Genomic DNA, 20,087 nt, shown 5'->3' with positions numbered 1-20,087 from the left:
CAATTTGAATTTTGTGCTTCCTGATAAACGCATTAGCCACAAATTCTTATTGCCTTCCACATCTGCATAATTTGCAAGTGGGAACATTGAAAGAATGTGTGCCCCATAAGCATATGCTTTTCAGATAACTTTTGATTGTGTCAAGAAGTATCGCAAGGTTTAGAGAATCTAGTCTGGACAACAAAATCTGTACCTAAGAGTAGTTTCAACTGAAAGCACATGAATAACGGCCAAACAAAGGCTCTTTCTCATAGATTTGCATGTCTTTTTGGTCCTTGCAACATTCTACTCTCGTAAGCTACTACCCGACATCTTGCATTAGCAATGCTCCGATGCTATTTTGCCACACGCGTCACACTGGACTACGAACTGACTTCTAAGGTTAGTTAAAACAATATGGTATCTGAAAGTCAACTTTCTTAACAGATTAAATGTTGAAATCTCTTTTTGTGTCCATCTGAAAAGACCTCTTTCTTCTGCAAGCGTGAAAGAGGTGAAGTTATTCTGCAATTCTATTAAACCTTCTATAGTATGAGACACAATCCCAAGAAGCTTCAAACGTCATGCACAGTACTTGAAGTTTGGGTGTCTTAATAGCTTTTAACCGTTTGCGGGATCCATTCTGACACCATCCTTTGACACTATGTGAGCCAAGAAAGTGGTCTTTTCTTAGAAGAATTCACTTTTCTTAGGAATGACATGTAGGCTCTAACTATCAACTCTTTCGAAACACAGTGGTCAAGTGACACCTATGCTCTTTCATGCTTAGAAATAGGACTATCCTGTCATCATAGAATGTGCCAACAAACTTTTTTGTGCGAGCAGGAAAAATCCGGTCAGACATCATCCTATTGAACGTAAGCAGGAGCATTTGTAAGACCACATCGCCTTCTTGCTACAAAGTTCCTCATGGCAGGTTGTTCGAGGTTGTGCAAGGTTGAGTCACTCCCCCAACATCAACTGGGTAGGATGGTCTATGGTATTCATCTTCTTTTGCCTTTTTGAAGCCAACATAAGGTCCAAACTCCTCGTTTCAAGGTGTACACGGGTAAAACCCACCAATGAACACTCTGGTAGCCTCAAATTTCCAAATTCCTGCCCCAAATGGCCCTAGAGACATCTACGCCCAAATTTTCTTTTTCTCAGAATGAAGTAAGATCTGGCCACAGGTTCTCCTTGGTGTGTTGAACCCCAATATGTCCAATTTTTGGTGATTTTGACAACTTTGAGCTAGTCAAAAAACTCAAGATTTTGCTTCAGATCTAGGGTTTCCTCAAGCTGTATACCATTCAAATTGATTTCCATTTTGTCCAAACTTGGTGTGAAGGCTTCTTTTATGCTAAGAAACACTTGGTTTGGTCAAAAATTGATATGGGCCCCCAAATCTAGCCTTGAGACATCCTACGCGTAGGATGTCTATCTGCTCCAAATGATCCAACTTTTGTCCCACTTAACCCTAGATCCTGGAAACACTCTGGTGATATCAGTTTTGCAAAATGTTGCCCCAAAATGGCCCTAGAGACATCCTACGCGTAGGATGTCTCTTGCATAATTTTCTTGACTGGAGTATTTCTGATGCTTCTTTATGGTCTCTACACTTGATATCATTCACCAACGACACTCAAAAGCACAACAATCACTACAAACAAGCACTTTATGAATTTTTCTCGCTTTCTAGTTTTCACCTTTTGACTTTTGGACACCAAAAACATGTAAAAAACACTCAACTCAACATGTTCTTAGGGTAAAACACCTCCATTATACACATTGGTGATATCATAATTTTCAAAATCTTCATAGTTTTACCTCTAGAGACATCCTACGCGTAGGATGTCCCCAATGACAGAATTGTGATTTTTTTAGTTCTAACTTTCTCTTAAGCTCTGCCAACCCCTTTGGACTACTCACAAAAATTATCAATCATCAAGCAAGCATCCAAATGCAATTTTACTTTTTCCTTGATTTTATGTTTTCACAACTTTGATGAGCCTAGTAGCAAATACGACATGCATGATATGCTCAAGTTGAAAATCAGTACGTCCTACTTACTCTACTCCTACTCATCACATGGGATGGTGAAATTTTTGATGCTCAAGTCGATGACTTTTCACCTCTTCCACCTCACCAACTCCCCATCAATCCACACCTACTCCTACCTAATACTACCTAAGTCGAAGGATCTAGGCCAGACACACGCGCTCCCTAGACTCCCTCTAAGACCAAAAGAGTCCACCACTCTCCGATCCTATCTAAAAGAATGAATATACTCTGGCAAGCCAGAGGGACCTCTATCCTCAAGGACTAGTCTCAGTCACCTACTCACGGCCCTCGTCCCTGGCAGCAGCGCCAATGTTGGCGGATACGCCGCGATGGACGTCAACATAGCGAGAACTCACCTAACATATAATGTTAACTGAGGACGGAGCTCGACCCGCAGGTGCGTGGAAGCAAGCAAAGGGTGTCAACCTCTACTCGACCGACTAATGACTACTTCCTACAGAGATATCAAATCTACATGCCATCGGTTCTGTGAATATGAGAGTCTCCTATGATGCTACCGCAAGCCAAAAGCCGTTCTCGAAACGTTACGAAACTTGAGGGATATCCTATCAACACCAATAGGCCACTCTCCCTAAGGTCCGTGACCCAAAACCCTACCCAAAAACACCCGGTGCAGAATCACGTAGGATGTCTAACAGGTTTTTACAAGTTGACGTTTCCAAAAACTAAGATGCCTAATGCGTAGCTCTACTCACTCTGATCGCGTGGATATGCTGAAATGTAAAAATGGACAACGTTTACTCACCGAAACTCCAAAAGTAGCTTGCAGGTGAATCTGACAAAACACAGACGAACGCGTGTGATGTAAGCATCAACACGTATCTCTCCTAGTGGGCAACACGCTACTGCTCTCCGTTTTCGATTCCGACCACCGTAGCTCTTGTAGCACACACACACACACACACACTCTCTCTCTCACTCTCTCGTAGTCTCCCAATCGACATAGAAGATAAGATTATTAGATATCACTTTACAAAGCTTTAGGTTTTGGTTTATATACTAAGTCTTAGAAAACCTAATGTCCAGCCAAAATGACATGATTTGTCCGAGGGCTTCTATAGAGCTTAATTACAACACCGTGAGCTAGCTTTGCTCATCCAACAAGCATCTGCGAGCAAAATACAATTGCCGACTTAAAATATGAAGTTCCTGTAAACATTACAAAAGTGGTCGTAATGGCTCAAAATAATAATAACGGGATATTCAATGATGTCCATGAGCTTGTATCTTCACATTACAGCATCCATCTTCATCTTCATCACCTCATCAGCATCTTCAAATGGAATCTTTAGAGAATATTTGAGGAATATTCATGGAATCTTTTTGGAAGCGTTGTTGAAAGGTTGGCCTGTCAACAAGGAAGAAATTGAAAAGATGATAGTAGGCTTTATTAAACCAATCAATAAGTTGTCATTATCATCTCTTATTATTGTTGTACCCAAGAAGAATGAAAAATTGAGAGTGTGTGTTAATTACAAGACATTAAACGTAGCAACCATTACTAATCCATTTCCAAGGCCATTCTATGATGCAATATTGGATGTTGTAGTAGGACAAGAGATGTATAGATTTTTGGATGGATTTTTTGGGTTCTTGAGAGATGTAGGATGTTCAAGATGGAACTCAACCGATATAGCTATCAAAAGTGGAATTTTGCCAAGGTAGGATATCTATTGTGCGAAGAAAATTGAGGTTATCAAAGTAGTTAAAGATTTTTTTGTCAAGGAGGTAGGCCGGTTTGTGGGATAGGTGAAATGGATTTTGGCAAATATTTATATATCTCTTACTCATTTGACAAAGAAATATGTGGTATTTGTTTGGTTTGAACCTCAAGAGAAGGCATTCGAGATGTTAAAGAAGATGTTATCTTTGGCTTAAGTATGATAACCTCTAGATTGGACTCTACCATTTCATGTGTTTGTTGATGCATTTGATATGGCTATGGGAGCCATTCATATGTGGAAAAAGGTCAGCGGATGGTTTAGACACGTATACCATGCTAATAGAGTGTTGATGCTAGTTGAAAGGATTTATACTATGATTGAGAGAGAAGCTCTTGAGATGGTGTATGCTTTAAACAAACTTAAATAATATTTATTGAGCAACATGGTGATTTTTATATTGACCATCAAGCATTATTGTATTTGATTAAGAAGCCTTTGTTAATAGGAAGGTTAGCTAGATGGATGTTGCATTTACAAGAGATTGACTTCATGATTGTCCACACACCAGGAAAGGAACATGCTATAGCTGATTATCCGAGTAGATTAGGTACAAGAGAGGATCCAATATGTATCAATAATGATTTGCATGATGTAGATTTGTTGAAGTACAAAACTCAATATTAGTGTCATAAAAACTAATATCTAACTATCCCAAATGATTTTCTCATGTTAAACTGATCATTTAATATGGGAAGATAAATGGGAACAAGAGTTAAACTGTTAAAATGGGTTGCTAGACTTATCTCAACAGAGGACCAAGAGAAGGGATGGTTGCATCTCAATAGGGGTCCAAAATTGTCTCGCCAAGGGCCCAACCTAGGGGGGTCAAGGACCTAGGCCAAGGGCCGGACTGTTGGTGTGGACAGGGGATCCTATTAGGGTTAAGGGCCATGGGCCAGCCTATAAAAGGTTGGCTGGGGGAGGATCCGGTATGCAGTCTCCTGGGTATCTTACATTGGTATCAGATGGGAGTAATCAAATATGTTATGGGTTGTATCAGACTATGAGTATGAGGATGTCTGATTAAATAAAATATTTATTTAGCATATGACCTTATGAAGGTATAATATGGTTTCTAGTCTATAGACTAGTCAACAATGTGAGCAGAACAAGGGTTCTACCACTTAAGGGCTATGTTCTATGGGTTTCAAAACAAGGGTTCTATCAATTTATGGCTATGAGCTATCAATTTTGGTTCTAAAAATCTAAGGTTATGAGCAAATACCTTCAACCTAGTTAGTACCATCTATTCAAGGCGTATATGTTTTCTTTGAAGGTTTTATGTTTGATGAGGAACATCGGCAACTTACTTTCATGGAAAGTTAGAAGACGTATTCTTTAAAATATCTCTTTGTTGTGATAACTCGTTTAGCATGCTAAGGTGAGTTCTAAATGGAGTTTCTATGCTATGTTGGATATGGACCGGTTACATATGATGGTTGCAAAGGGACAACAATGTAGAAAATCAAGATACTCTTAATTTCATTGAACCTCCTACTGCACAGTGTTTTGGTCACCTAGACAGCTGCATCTAGCAAGGACGCCACTGTCAAAAACATTAGTGCTCTTCAAAATATGTTTTTCACTTTTGTTTTCGAGGACAAAAACTATTCTCCAAGGGGGAAGTAATGTCAGGCCAAGGGCCATGGGGAGGGCCCGACCTAGGGGGGTCAAGGATCTAGGGCAAGGGCCAGACTGTTTGTGTGGACAGGGGATCCTATTAGGGTTAAGGGCCATGGACTACTCTGTAAAAGGTTGGCTGGGGGAGGATTCGGTATGCAGTCTCCTGTGTGTCTTACAAAAGGAGATAGTCTACCAACGAGCAATGTACACTAATGGATCTTAAAATACCTTAGAGTTAGCTTCATTAAAGCTTCCAAAGGTTAGGGTTAATAGTCCTTAGGCCTAGGACCATTAGATAAGACTATGGATAACATTAGACCTTAGGCAAGCTAGGGTTGAGGTGCTTGAGCTAAAAGTCAACACAAACTCCTACAAAGGAGGGGGCGAGTCCTACATGTAGGAGGATGAGAGAGAACACACACACTCACTCAGTCACTCGCTCGCTCACTCACCAAGAGTCACCCTTCCACATGAAGCATAAAGGACACATGTCAGCCCCTAGCTATGTTGTTCCCAATTGAGCTTGAATCCTATCGGATGGCCTATATGAAGGACCAATGAGAATTAAGCTTAATTAAAAGAAGCTTAAAAATTAATATAGAGAATCCCAATAAAAGGATCAATAAGAATTAGGACCTCCTTTATTCCTATTGGACAATCTACCAAGGGGTCCAACGAGAATTCAACAAACCATTGGCAAGCTTAATTCCTATTGGCCAATTAACCTAGGGAACCAATAAGAATTTAGCTTCAATTAATTAATAAATTAAGCTCTCTCTCAAAGAGGGAAAGAAGGACATTTGTCAAAATGCTACACCTCTTGCTTGATACGTAGAAAGCCTCTCATTGGCTAGTCCTAGGCTTGAGCCAATGAGCAGCAAGTTAGAGTAAAGTTTCAGGATGGAACTCTCTCTCTCTCTCTCTCTCTCTCTCTCTCTCTCTCTCTCTCTCTCCACGAGCCTCACACACACATTCTCATTATGGTATGTGTTGAGCACAAGTCATCTCCTTGTCCAAGCTTGAGAAGTTGAGAACCTCACCAAAACCTCTTGGCTATGGAATGAAAACCCAAGCAAAAGTCAAGCTTCAAAGCATGCTTATCATCTTCTCCATCTTCATTATCACTATGCTAATCTATGCTCTAAGAGTGAATATATGTGAGAAAAATACTTCTTTCTTGTAAGACTACATCTTGTTCTCTCATCTTGTAATATATAGAGAGAGATAGAGAGAAATAGAGGGAGAGAAATATTGATACAGAGGGAAATAGAGATAGAGAGGAAGATAGGGAGAGAAAGAGAGATAGAGATAGAAAGGGAAAGGGAGATAGATAGGAAGATAGGGAGAGGGAGAGAAAGAGATAGAGAGGGAAAGGGAGATGGAGAGGAAAAGGGCGATAAAGAGATAGAGAGAGAAAGGGCGATAGAGAAGAAGATAGAGAGAGAGAGAGAGAGAGAGAGAGAGAGAGAGAGAGAGAGAGAGAGAGAGAGAGAGAGAGAGAGAGAGAGATAATGTAGAGAGAGGGAGAGATAGAGGTAACGTAGAGAAAGAGAGAAAGAGAAAAAAGAGCTTAAATTTTATTCAACAATTCAACTTATTTAATGGTAGAGACAAAGAGTAGAAGAGTAATCTTTCATTCACAGGCTGAGTTATTCATAGTATTAACTAGAAGACTTTTGCCATACTTGAGTAGGTTTGTGTCTATGTAAGTAGTCGTTCTATATATCCTACCCAAAAAGTAGAGAGAGAGAGAGAACCACGGCCAATTGTTAGGTGCCTGAATGGTCTCTCTCACCAAAACTGTGCGAGTAGAAAAACATACATAAGGTTGATACAACTTGAATAGACCACATATGAGAGCATGTAATTTTATGCAGTTATCCAGTGCTCCAAGTTCAAATAGAGAGTTCAATGGCCAAATACGTACTGGAACAATGTTAGATCAAGAATCAAACATAAGTACCAATCTATCTAGGTATGGATCTCAAGAGAAACGAGAAAAAACTCATGCCTGGATAATAGTAGAAAATGTATCCAAGAGATAGCCAACATTTACAAATGTATCTACTACTTGTAAGCTTGATTGACAAGGGAGAGACAAGTTGCTATCACATCAAAAGAGCAGACAAGCAAAGCAAATGATGGTGATCACTCCCTTCTAGAGAAAAACATTACAATAGCAATATTACTAGACCTATCTACACACTGACCCAAGTGACTTGGTATACATAATCAAAACAAGCATGGGAGACAATGTACCCTAGAAATCTAGTAGTTTAATGTGAAGCCTCGGAATATAGGCATCAATTGAACTACTCAAAAAGAGATGCACATCCAGTAACCCATGATCCATGTGATCACTATCAATTAAGGAATTATGTGTTGACTATAGTGGACCACCATAGCATGCATAATCGTATTGTTGTAATTTGATAGAAGAATCATCAAGTGGATATCACTGGATGATACCTAATAGGGAAGCAATTGTCAAATTACACTACAAACTTGTCATTTGTAGTGGTCCACATTCACCCATAAATGCATGTAAGTCCAAGAAACATAAAGGAAGCATAATCCATCATTGGATTTGCAAGAAAACATTAGAATCTTGTATGTGGCAATGGGCAATCACTAGCAAGTGCATGCAGGGTCTAGAAAAAAAGACAAATTGGCTCTTGAAATTCACAAAGAATAAGCCAAACTTGTCATTAGCATTGGAGTAGCCATTGACTAATGCATGCAAGTTTGAGGAAATAATAGGAAAGTAAGAACTTGATTTTCCAAAATTGACATCATAAAGAGTTGCAATTATAGGAAAGCACAATTACTAAAAACAAACGTTGTCCCCTTTGGGAGTTGCAAAAAAGTTTACCAGGATGGCTTAAGCCAAATAAGCACAATCTGTATAGAGTTAGTAGGGAGTGGAAGCGTCTCCCAAATCATCGATGGTGAGCATTGGGATATGGTGGATGTAGCCTTAGCTCTACCATGTTCCTAGAGTTAGGGTTAGACTGATTAGGATTAGGGATTAGGCTATGGCAATAACAAGAGCAATAGGGTAGAGAGTAGACACAATGAAGTAAACTCAAAATGCAATTGATTGATTAGAGAATAGCTTCTTAAATAGGCTTGATACTTTACATCCATTGGCTAGAGAGGCTACATCCTTTTCCTATTAGACCATGTCATGATTTCATCCATCCTACTAGACAAGGGGTGTTCCCCACGTGGTGTCACAAGTGTGGGCAATCTGTTGGTGGATTTGGAAGGCTATTGATGTTGGCCTAGAAACCCTATCTTGTTGCTATATACACATTGGCATGGCGTGGTACGTGCAATCACCACATGCACAGTCATATGAGCACATAATGGATCGGTAGCTTAGGATTGATGCAGCACTTTAATCACCATTGGTGCTGCTTGTCTTGGCCCTATTTGGGCTTAATGGAACTTGCAATCACATCATGTAATTTTATATACGGAAAGCCAAATTGACACAATGAAATGTGCAATACTTGTAGAAACGTACGTATCAAATATCACTCTTGATGGGGTGCATATGAATGGCATTATTCTGTAACGCATGCTTGCAATGCCTTCCTAGAGAGGTGTTGTTGCACTTCCTGCATGCATGCAAACATCATGGCATATCGTGAGTACCATGCCTTCCAAGGAAGTGTTGTTGTATCCCATGCGAAGGCCCTCCTTGCTTAGGATATGCTATGATTTCTACACGTCCTGATATTGCTTTTGCAGTCGGAGTAGTTAGCAAATATATGTCAAATCGAGGCAAGAAACATTGGGAGGCAGTGTTTGAGATATTTGAATGGTACAAAAGACATGTGCATTTGCTTTGGAAGAAAGGAACTCTATGTCATGGGTTACACGGATGCGGATTATGCAGGAGACTTGGACAAGAGAAGGTCAACTTCTGGCTATGTCTTTGAACTCACTGGTGGTGCAGTCTCATGGCGATCTCGTTTGCAAGATTGCATTACCTTGTCTACTACAGAGGCTGAATATGTTGTAGCTTCAGAAGCTTGCAAGGAAGCTATATGGCTTGGCCGTCTAGTGGGAGACTTGGGAATCAATGTTGAGATGCCTGTGTTACATTGTGATAGCTAGAGTGCTATACAATTGGCAAAGAACCCAGTGTTTCATGCAAAGACAAAGCATGTGGATGTGAAGTGTCACTTCATTTGCGAGGTGCTTGAGGATAAGCAATTTCATCTTGCTAAGGTTCACACCAGTGAGAATCCTACTGATCTTCTAACCAAGGGCTTACCTCCAGAGCGGTTTGCACATTTTCGGGCACTCATGTGCATTGGGTAGATGATCATATACATTGTCTACCTATATTGTATGTACATATACATTGTCACCCCAACTTAAAGGTACATTGTCCTTTAAGTGGGAGGTTGTTGGGGTGGTAAAGCCCAATGTGCCATGCTTGAGTGTTGGGCGGCCCGGACACTAACCGGGAACTAACATTGACTATTCATTGTACATAAATCAATAAGGACTCAAAACCCTAATCACTATTGTGATAGGAGTCCACAACCTGTGTCTCATTCCTCTCTTCTTCTCCATCACCGCACACTCACACACACACACACACACACGCTTCTGCTCCTTCTCTTCAATATACATGTCAAGCGCGCTAGTGGGGTTGAAGGTTGCATATGAGGGTTATAACATATAGGTGAGGTCTTTCAAAGGTGAGCTCAGAGGGAGAGGTGGGTGATATATTACACAAAAGTAGACACAACTGTAGGAGTGTATCAACTTTGCAGCAACGAAAGGGGATGGGGGGTCTGAAGGTGCATTCCCAATGCAATTGGTGGGCCATTAATCACTACAAGAGTCTCTACCACATCAAAATATGGTCAATCCAGAGAGCGTAGCTTAGCCGCTTGAGTCTTCGTCATGTAACCCCATGGTTGTTGGTGGGCCATTAATCACTACAAGAGTCTCTACCACATCAAAATATGGTCAATTCAGAGAGCGTAGCTTAGCCGGTTGAGTCTTCGTCATGTAACCCCATGGTTGTGGGTTCGAGACTCACGAGTTGCGTTTCGATAGATGTCACCTTGTATGAATGTACAACCCCTTGCTGGAAAGGGGTGTAAATAGTACAGTAATGTACATATCTCCCTAATTCTTCACCTGTGCTAATGTTAAAAAAAAAAGATCAATTATAAAGTCTAGAATGCCATTAATGAAGTTTGGGAAAAAAAAAACCATTTCCACTTTTGCGATGGTGTAGCACCTTTTGAGTTCTGAATGAAGATGAACATTCAAACGTGTTCAATACGAAGAGAACACAAGAATTTTTGCTTGTTGCTTTGAGACACTTGGTAGAACACTTTGCTCAAGCTCTACCACCCGCAAAGTTTGTTGACTCCTGTAAGTCTTTTAGTAGGCCATGGCAATGCCTCGTCACTATATGGCACGGTTCTAGGCCAGAGGGGATCTAGGGCCCAAGTTTGGGGGCGTGAGGCGGCTTTAATCTCGGCCGTCGGATCACGCAGTGAACTGGGGGTGAACTAGGGGCAAAAATGGCGCCCCAAGTTCACTCCTAGTTCACCCCTAGTTCACCTGCCTCGCGGGGTGTGGGTCGAACCTGGAACGTCTCGGTTGCCACACGAATGCTCTACCACCATGCTAGCACGCGTCGATGTCCATGTTGGCATGACACATGATCACACCCTAGTTTAGGCGCCCCTAGTTCACCCTCAGTTCACCCACCCCTAGCTTATCCGCCCCTAGTTCACCCTCAGTTCACCCCTAGTTCACTTTGTAAACCGACGACGGAGATTAAAACCGCCTCGCGCCCCCAAATTTGAGCCCTAGATCCCCTCTGGCCTAGAACCGTGCCATATAGTGACGAAGATGGCAATGAGCCTGTGTGCCAAATGCAAGAAAACAGGGTGAGGATGCATAATGCAATGTGCCATGTGTGTGATTTACACAAAGGAACATTTCAAAGCGAAAGTTGTTGCCGCTGCCATCAGTTCTGCAAAAGAGAGAGAGAGTGTGGAGGGGGGACCCTCCCCCTGGATTTCTAGAGGAATTCCAAATCCTCATTAAAGAAAAGTGTTTCGAGCACATGTTTCTTTCCCTTTGGAGAGGAATGTGCGCAAATGATCTTACTGAGGTTCGCGCAGTGGCCCATCGGGACGTTTGTGTGTGTGTGTGTGTGTGAGAGAGAGAGAGAGAGAGAGAGAGAGGGGGAGGGAGGAGCTCAGGAGCGCCATTTGCTTCCTTTCATATAAAGCTCGTGGATCTTCGGCAGAGGTAGGTACAGCAAGCACGCGCCTATTTCCTCTTTCTCGCTTCTGCACGCAATCTCTGTCTGCGTCTTCCTCCGTCCACACACACAAAGACGCACATTTCGTACCCATTAACCTCTGGCGGTCGTCCTCCTCCGTGTCGCTGTTTATTTCAGCCATCGGTCCTTTCTGTGACGAGCAGTTTCGATCAGTCCTCTGCTCTTGGTGAAGACAGCAGCCCAGGATATAACCCTCGATCTGCTTGGCGGCCTGGTTCGTGCGTCTCCCGATTCGCCTGGGGCCCCTCCACAGATCCCTGCGGGCTCCCAGCTTACCATCTTCTACTCGGGAACCGTCAATGTCTACAACGATGTCCCTGCAGACAAGGTATGCCTCCTGTCTGCAGCCCTTCAAGCTATCCTGCTTTCTGGCACGTAGAAGTGCATATCAGGTGTATGGTTGGCATCCGAAAGCTGGTTGCAGCATATACAGGATCTGCTGGTGTGGCCTTGATCTTATATGCCCTTTTCTATGCTTTCACAGGCACACGCCATCATGCTGCTTCTTGCAAATGGTGATGAGAAACGGAACCGTAGCACAGATGCATGTCTGATACCCAGTGGCCCAAGTTTGGAAGCCCCCACAAACAGTGCTACTGCTTCCATTTCGTGTGCTCCCATTGGCACGCCATCAATCTACAAGCAGCCCTTCAGCATGCCTTCCACACCCCCTCCCTCGTCTCCATTTCAGGCTCCTCAAATAGAGAGAAAGCCGCAGCTTATCAGCAAGCGAACTCAAGCTGGTAATTTACTTTCTTTTGTCTTGGGACTTATTGGCATGAGTCATCCCCGCACTTGTCTGAGGACACATTAACTGTGGTTGTGTATAATCGAGTACTATGCATGGAAACACCTGCGCATTTGTACGATGTGTAAAGGCCTATGCCTGTATGCATCATATCACATTCATTGTGTACATTTAACGATGGAGTAGTCTTAGGGCAGAGTGTTGCCCTCAGCTGTATGGACTGTTCTCGTTGCATTAGTTTGCACATCTTTGATGCCATCATGGATAACATTTACTTCGTCTGTGCAGAACTTCCATTTGCAAGAAAGGCTTCTCTTGCTCGCTTTTTGGAAAAGCGGAAAGACAGGTATCCGATTTGGCCCCCTTCCGGTTAAAGTTTGTTTTGTTCTGCATGCAACATGTTGTAGGCATTTATAGCTGAATCTCAAGCAAACTGCAGTTTTAGGAGGATTGCCACTTTCTTTTTACAATCTTTTTCTGCTTCTCTCTACAATCTAGCAGGTTCTGATGATTTGCCTATGTGTAATGGTTTCAGGGTTCAAGCAAAAGTAGCAGCGTCCTCAGAGGAGGAAGTTCTAGATGGTGTGAGTAAGAAGCTCAAGACAAGTGATGAAGGGATCACACCTTTAGAATAAAGGATACTCATTTCCTTTACCCCTCATGGGGGTGGCTCACATTACTATTGAAATCAGTTCTGAGAATCAACTTAACACACTAACAAACATATCTCTTTTCAATTCCCTTTGTAAAGTCAGCTCTGGCGACCCAAGGTTGTCTCCATTTTGTATGCCAAATTTTTTATTGCACAAAAGTTCTAGTTCTTCACTCTGTTCCTTTGTTGAGCAGTGTAAATCTGGTCGATCTGTTCTTGACGAAGTCATTGTCATATCTTTAATGGCTTCTGACCTATCTTAGCAAGGACATGCATACCACATGAGACCCTTTAAAACGATTTGTTCTCATTGTTTGTGGGTTTCTTTGGTTGAGGAGCAAAGGTTTCTGTGCATGAGACAGCTATTGAGGATGGTTTCAAGCATCTGCATATCTGATTATTGTGCTGGAAGCCTTTGTTCTGGATGCTTGTCAAAGGCTATGTGAACAAAGGCACGAAAAGTTTTTGTGTGAAGGGTTGGGGCAGATGCCGGTGATGGTAAATTTATCCTCGTAACGGTTCTGCATACTTTAAACTCAAAAGGGCACATTTCGTTTGCTTCTGGAGACAAGTGGCATTGGGTGCGTCAACGCCAGTTATGCAGTCGAGCGTGGAGATGTCTTGCATAGCATCCTGCAACATTTGTAAAATGCGACGGAGCTTGCTTAGTGTAAAAATGTCTTAAAGGAATTCCATGGTTTGAACAGTTGATTGGGATGGGTCTTTGAACTGCAAGCATAGCTACTTCACGGTTTATAATTGGACAGGTGATGTGCTGGTGCAGTCTTGTGTTTTGTTCTTCTGCCACGTTTTGTAATTATGTTTTGAAGTGAACAACAAGCTGTCTAAAATCTTGATCATGATGCAATTAGGTTGTGTCAAATACTGTTGTAGAGAATCAATGTCAAATAAGTTCTTAAGAAATGTAAGAGAAATTTTAGAAGTGAAGCTACCACCGAATTTTGAAATTTGTTTCTTTAAAAATTTTCATAAGATGCTTGTAACTTAATCAAATAGTATTTAACATATACATCTGCATCAATTTACATTTACTATGAGAAAAAAAAATCGTGCTTTAAAGCCAAGTTTTTAGGCCTACTACAAATCATGAACAAAAATCTTGATTTTGAAAATGCCAAGAGGAAGGATAAATTGTCTTTCAAACCTCTTTTCAGGGCATGTTCATAATGTTTTGGTTTTCAAGTGGAAAGTTTCTAGTGTTTATACAAGTTGTGTACCATGTTTTAGTTCTATTTATCTTAAGAAGCGAATGATCTCAAGTTGCACCAGGATCGAATATTGAGCATAGGAATTTCATAGCGATGATCTCTCAAATTGAAAAGCAATCAAAGAAAATTTTATACTTGGAATACGTATAAACCTCAATAGTTATTACCATAAGAGTTGTTCTAGATGGTATGTATGCATATATATATGGTGCAACTTGAATTTACCTAAAGATTATTTTTTACTTAATGAAATTTGTCTATGGAGCCCCCACAATTGAACATCTTCCTCTAATTGCAAGAGCATTGCCACGATGAAAGTGGTCGGCATTCTTGTGGCTCACTTCTTAAGGACATAGGTACTTCAATAGAGCTTGCACATTGTAGTTTTGGAAGTGGCAATCACTTGAAAAAATGTATGAACTTGAACAAATGTATGAGATCATGGGTATTGTGTATTAAGTTTGAATGTTTCTAAAATTTTTGGTTTTTGCACTACGAAAATTTCCTTCTCCATAGTCTCCTAGGCCACTAGAGGGTGAGAATGCGCACTAAGGCTCCATCCATCCAACTCTTTATGTGGGCTAGTCATGCCCTTGTATATAGGACTCCTTGGCATATGTATTTTTCTTGAGTCATAACCCAAGTTAGGCTCATCACCATAGGCTCCCTCCACGTGACACTCTTGAGGGTCTCACCATAATCTTTAGTCACTTTGTGCGAGTCATCGGCACATACATATCATCGAACATATCGATCAAAAAGCCCTCGGTAGCCTCTTGAAGGCATAACACAATCAACTTCTTCCACCTTTTTCCTAGGCTCCAATCTTTGTAGATCTACTGGACATTCGTTGACATGGAAGTTTTAGCATGCAGAGATGTGTTGACCTCTAGACTGCTCGAATATCCCTAAACACTATCATCTTCTAGGAGAAATAACGATATTGATGTCTCTTCAGAATGCAAACATGCTTGCTTGCAACTCCCTTGGTAGCAAGTTGTAGGCCTCTACCCTATCTACAAGCAATCACCTTTGTTCTCGCCATTGGTCATAAGGACACAGATAAAACGTTCATGGAATCTAGTAAGTTTATGATACCAAGCACAAGTATGTTGTGTGTGCTAATGTGCATGGAGCTATTCACATTGTTTGAAGTCCAAAATGCAAGTTAAGTTGCACAAACGGATAAGCATTCCACATAGCATTAGAATTTTCTTTTGAATCAAACAACAATTCCTTAGAGATTTCAAGATGCATGGAAAAAAGGCTTATAACAAAATTCTACATATCTCTAGGATTGAAAAATCTTTTACTTGCACCTCACATAAAAAAAGTCACTTTTAATATGAGAGAAGTAGCTCTAGAGCTACATAGTTAGAGAAAGTTGTGTGTTCTAACATGCACATGCATCTCTAGGGTCATAAGGAGGAGATCTTGATACAAATACAAGAAAATAGATAAAAGTCCATTCAAATTTGAAAATTAAAGTCAAAATTTTGTTTGACATCATTTAGACAAGGAAAGCCTGATTGTTGAGAACAAGGTGAAAATTCACATTGACCTATTTTCGAGGATGATTGAGAGTGTGACAAACTTCTCAAGGCCCTCCTAATAGACATAGGAGAACAAATTTCCAAGTCTAACTCTTGCAGTGGTGTAGTACTACCTAAGCCGCTGCTCAATTCAAGCCCCTCTTACAAGAAATAGGAAAGAACTGAGCTAGGCCATCTTTGATTTTCTTGCTACGTGACACTAACCAAAAAGCTTTGCCATGCGATCCATAATTACTCTAAAGATTTCCATGCATCTTAGGCCAATATGAGACGAAGCGCACAAGTCCACACTAAAAAAAAAAAAGTTTTTTTGAACTGGTTTTCCTAAGGCAAACTAGCCTGGTAATCGAGGCTTATGCCAAAACTAACACTCATTACCTAGATTTAGAGCTAAAAGAGTCCAAACTTTGACCTTGTCTATTGCACCCAAGGAATTTCCTAGTGGGATATTTTAATCTAACTCAAAAACTTACACACCTAAAAACACAAGCTGTTGAAAACCCCCCAAAACCAATCCCTATAAACTTTGTTGTGGTCAAAACGTGTCAAAACTAAGCCCTCAAAAGCACATCACGCATAGAGTGCTTTCGTCTGGCTAGTTGAGCTTTTAACCCAAAATTTTAGATGACCGGAGCAGTCCTTGAGTTCAAATAACAAAATATCAGAAATGATCCTTGGAAAGCAGTAAATTGACCATAACTTGTCCAAATTGAGCCCAAATTGAGTGCCATAAAGCCTAGTGTGGAGAACATAGTCTTGTTTACAAAATCAAGCCAGTTGAAGAAATTTCAAGACCCACAGCCTAGATCCTGATGGAAAACCGCTAGTAGATTTTCCATACTACTACAAAACCTTGAACAAAGAACATATGCTAGAGTGACCTAAAACTCAACTAGAATTTGACCTAGTTGCACTTGATTCCCAGATAACTGTAATAGATTGCCAAAAACTACTAGATTTAACCCGTTCTTGTGGGCATAAACTCAAAAATCGTCAAGACATAGAGGTTTTGCTGTTGAATCCCTTGGACAATTTAGTGCCGAGAGAGCCAAAATCTGACAACAACTTGACCAAGGCCTAGTGGAAGTGCCTAGTGTGATCTTTTTGAAGAAAAGTTGACCACAAAATCCCATCATCTGTGTAAGATAAGCTTGAAACACTTGCTAAAAAATATTTATGCTTTGGAAAACCAAATTCACTCAAATTATTTGGAAACTCTCAAGGTAGACTAGCCTGAGCATAAGGAACAATCTAGTACATTCAAATTTGGAACAAGGTCATAATGATGCATCACAATCCATCATCGCGTGTGATGGATTGCAATGCATTGTTGCCAACTAAAAGCAATGAAACTTGCCATGGCTCCTATCCTAGCATAGCACAAGTGCTTGGTATGCTCTTTTTTAGAGAATTAATTCATGTACTAATGCATCGTGTTGTATGAGGGTAGTCTAAACTAAGTGAAACTTGTCATGTTTACATATCTATCCAAGTGATACCAGTAGGAGAAGAGATACCTTTAACTAAGAACACACTTTCTAATCCCAAGCACATACACTAAAAAATGGGATGAGACATGGTAGAACATCCTAGAACCTTTGATAAACTGACGGGCAGAGAGGCCAACCAAACCCAGATCTTATTACACATATCTAGATTTCACAAGGTTTTTCCCTATGATAGGGACAATCAAGGAGCATACTTTGTCAAGTCAAAGATAGCTTTGAAAAAGAGTCCGTTGAAATAGCTAGTAGAGGTGAAGCATTCACAAAATGCTGAATTTGACCCTCCAAAGTTCTTTGAGTATCATGATGGACGTGTATACATGCTCCACCACAAGTGGATAGCATTTGAGCTTGAAACCCATGAAGAGAGAGAGAGAGAGAGAGAGAGCTTATATGAAGTAAAATTCATGCCAAAAATGGTTGAATCAAGACATGTAGCCGTGGTGCTAGATTTTATGACAAATCTGGACAAAAATATAGTCAAGAAACTAACTATTACACATGAATAGAAAGGAGGAGGTCATTCATGGCGTAACATATTGAGAACATGTATGATCAAAGGTATAAATTGGTAGATTCAAACTACTCTTCTCATCAAGAGTTTGCCTATGCACGTACATGAAATCATAGTGAATGAGACCAACAAAGTATTGAATATGAAATTTTCAATGATAGAAATGACCATACAAAGGGGGGGCGGGGGGGGGGGGGGGGGGGGGTCTTCCTCTCTCACCCGACAATCAAGAAGCTTAGAGCCCATAGCTGCTAGTGCAATGCAACCAAACATAATGAAATTGGCTAGTTGACATAAGGATAAATTTGAGCGGATTTTACTATCTTTAAATGGAATTTTCCTTGACTACCCAATTTCTATTGACCAACATGGTGTGGCATATAACAAGTGTATCATGTCCAACATGAGAACTAGTGGAGGTAAGTCCAAATCCTAAATACTCCATCTTTTTTAGATATATCTCAAGTGGATTACGCCATAATCTATGTTAAAATATTGTCAAGCTAAAAATCCAAGTGAAAACAAGAAATTGCACGACCACCCAAGGGATCCAGAATTCCATCATAATGGTTTAGAATCCTCATATTTTGACATTGAAGGTCATAAATATAGGCAAGAGTGTATTGAGAATGAGACTGGTCTTGATACCATCAAGTCTTAGATAATAGGGGATCCACACATATGATAGTATAGAGGGAAAGACAATGCAATCTATAGCCTTATGAGAGGGATGTGCCAGAATGTGAAGAGGATCCCACAACCTCCCATATGAAAACAAAACCCGGAGCCTAAGAGCAGCTTTTTAGCTCTTGCAAATCCAACAATCCTTGATATACATGTTAAATTAGTGTCACCAAGACAAAAAATTATACAACCAAGTAGTTCAATGCCAAATGTATCTCAAATAGAACTTAGAAACTACAGTAGAAAGGGGGATTCCCTCATCTCTCTCCTCAAAGAACCTCACCACCAAGGTAACCACCAAGTCTTGATAACATCACTTGTGCACAAAATATTCCAATTTTTCTTGAATTTCCACAAAAATAGTTTACCTTGACCCAAAAGCATAGCCAACTGTAGAGATTGTACAAAGCTGCAAATCCCTAACTATACATGGGTGGATAGATTGAAGTTGTAATTTTTGCCTACAAATGTCAATAACAATGTTTTGCATGCTAGTGATAGAGGTAATTGATTCCAACTTGTCTTAGAGCAAGGGAACTCTACAAACTTGAGCCTTGTCAATTAACCTCAAATCACCTACGTTGTTCAAGTATTTGCACGTTATTAATCTTTCATAATTTTATAGAGATATAATGGGGAACGCATACAAGCCACTCCAAGCTAATGAAAAAGTAGTGGAAAGATAGAAAACTTGTAAAGATTGCCTTGTACTTCATCCCTTTCAAGATTTTCCACAATTGTTGCAGAAGCAAAAGTTGCTTGGAGGTAGGTCCCTAGAGAATCCACCCGTGCCTAAAGCTAGTGCTATGGAGAGACTAATAGAAGTCAAGCCTTAGCAAAAGAGGTCTCCCAATTCATGAAGGCAATAATCCCTAATACGCCATCTAGGTCACCACCTAAGTCACCTCAAAAGATCCACAGTACTCTCTGATAGGAAATGTCTTTACTCAAATGCAAGGGAAAAATGCAATGCAAAACGAAGTTCGGGAGGCAATTTCATAGCCATCATTAGCAAGAAAGGATGATCAAAATAAAGAAACAACAGAGGAATTCTAACCAAATAAGGCAAACGCAGTCAAAGCCAATGGTGCTAGAAAAATTCAAAGCGGATTAAATGTGACATCATATGTCAAAACAAAATTAAGTTACCAAAGGAAGTAGAGCCAAACTTTGAGCTAAACAAGAATCTTATGTTGAGTCACACATGGAAAAAGATTGACCCACTACAATTAGGTGTTGGACCCAAGTTTGTTACCATGTCCAAAATCAAATGAGGAGAATGTTGGGGAGTTGTTTTTGCCTCCATTCAAATGGAGTCTTAAATCTTTGAAGATGAATTCCATGTTATGATAGAGAGGAATGTTCATGTTGATATGATATTTGAAAAGACATTAGCCCAAGCTACTCTAGAGCTACATGACCCTCCAAAGGTGCAAGCAACATAGATGGAAGCTCATATTTAA

General features: G+C 40.5%; 1 protein-coding gene across 1 annotated transcript; it reads left to right on the top strand.

The window, feature by feature from the left end:
- Positions 1-11,567: 11,567 nt before the first annotated feature.
- Positions 11,568-13,315, top strand: LOC147416490 (uncharacterized). The gene is made up of 4 exons (XM_086508315.1): positions 11,568-12,067; positions 12,224-12,482; positions 12,776-12,833; positions 13,023-13,315. Exons 2-4 carry the CDS (start codon positions 12,236-12,238, stop codon positions 13,120-13,122), a joined length of 405 nt encoding a protein of 134 aa, XP_086364441.1. The 5' UTR covers positions 11,568-12,067; positions 12,224-12,235; the 3' UTR covers positions 13,123-13,315.
- The last annotated feature ends 6,772 nt before the right edge of the window (positions 13,316-20,087 follow it).

Source organism: Adiantum capillus-veneris, unplaced genomic scaffold (assembly GCF_014529385.1).
Source record: "Adiantum capillus-veneris isolate H3 unplaced genomic scaffold, ASM1452938v2 Hic_scaffold_917, whole genome shotgun sequence".
NCBI classification, from domain to species: Eukaryota; Viridiplantae; Streptophyta; class Polypodiopsida; order Polypodiales; family Pteridaceae; genus Adiantum; species Adiantum capillus-veneris.
This window is presented reverse-complemented; position numbering and strand designations above follow the sequence as displayed.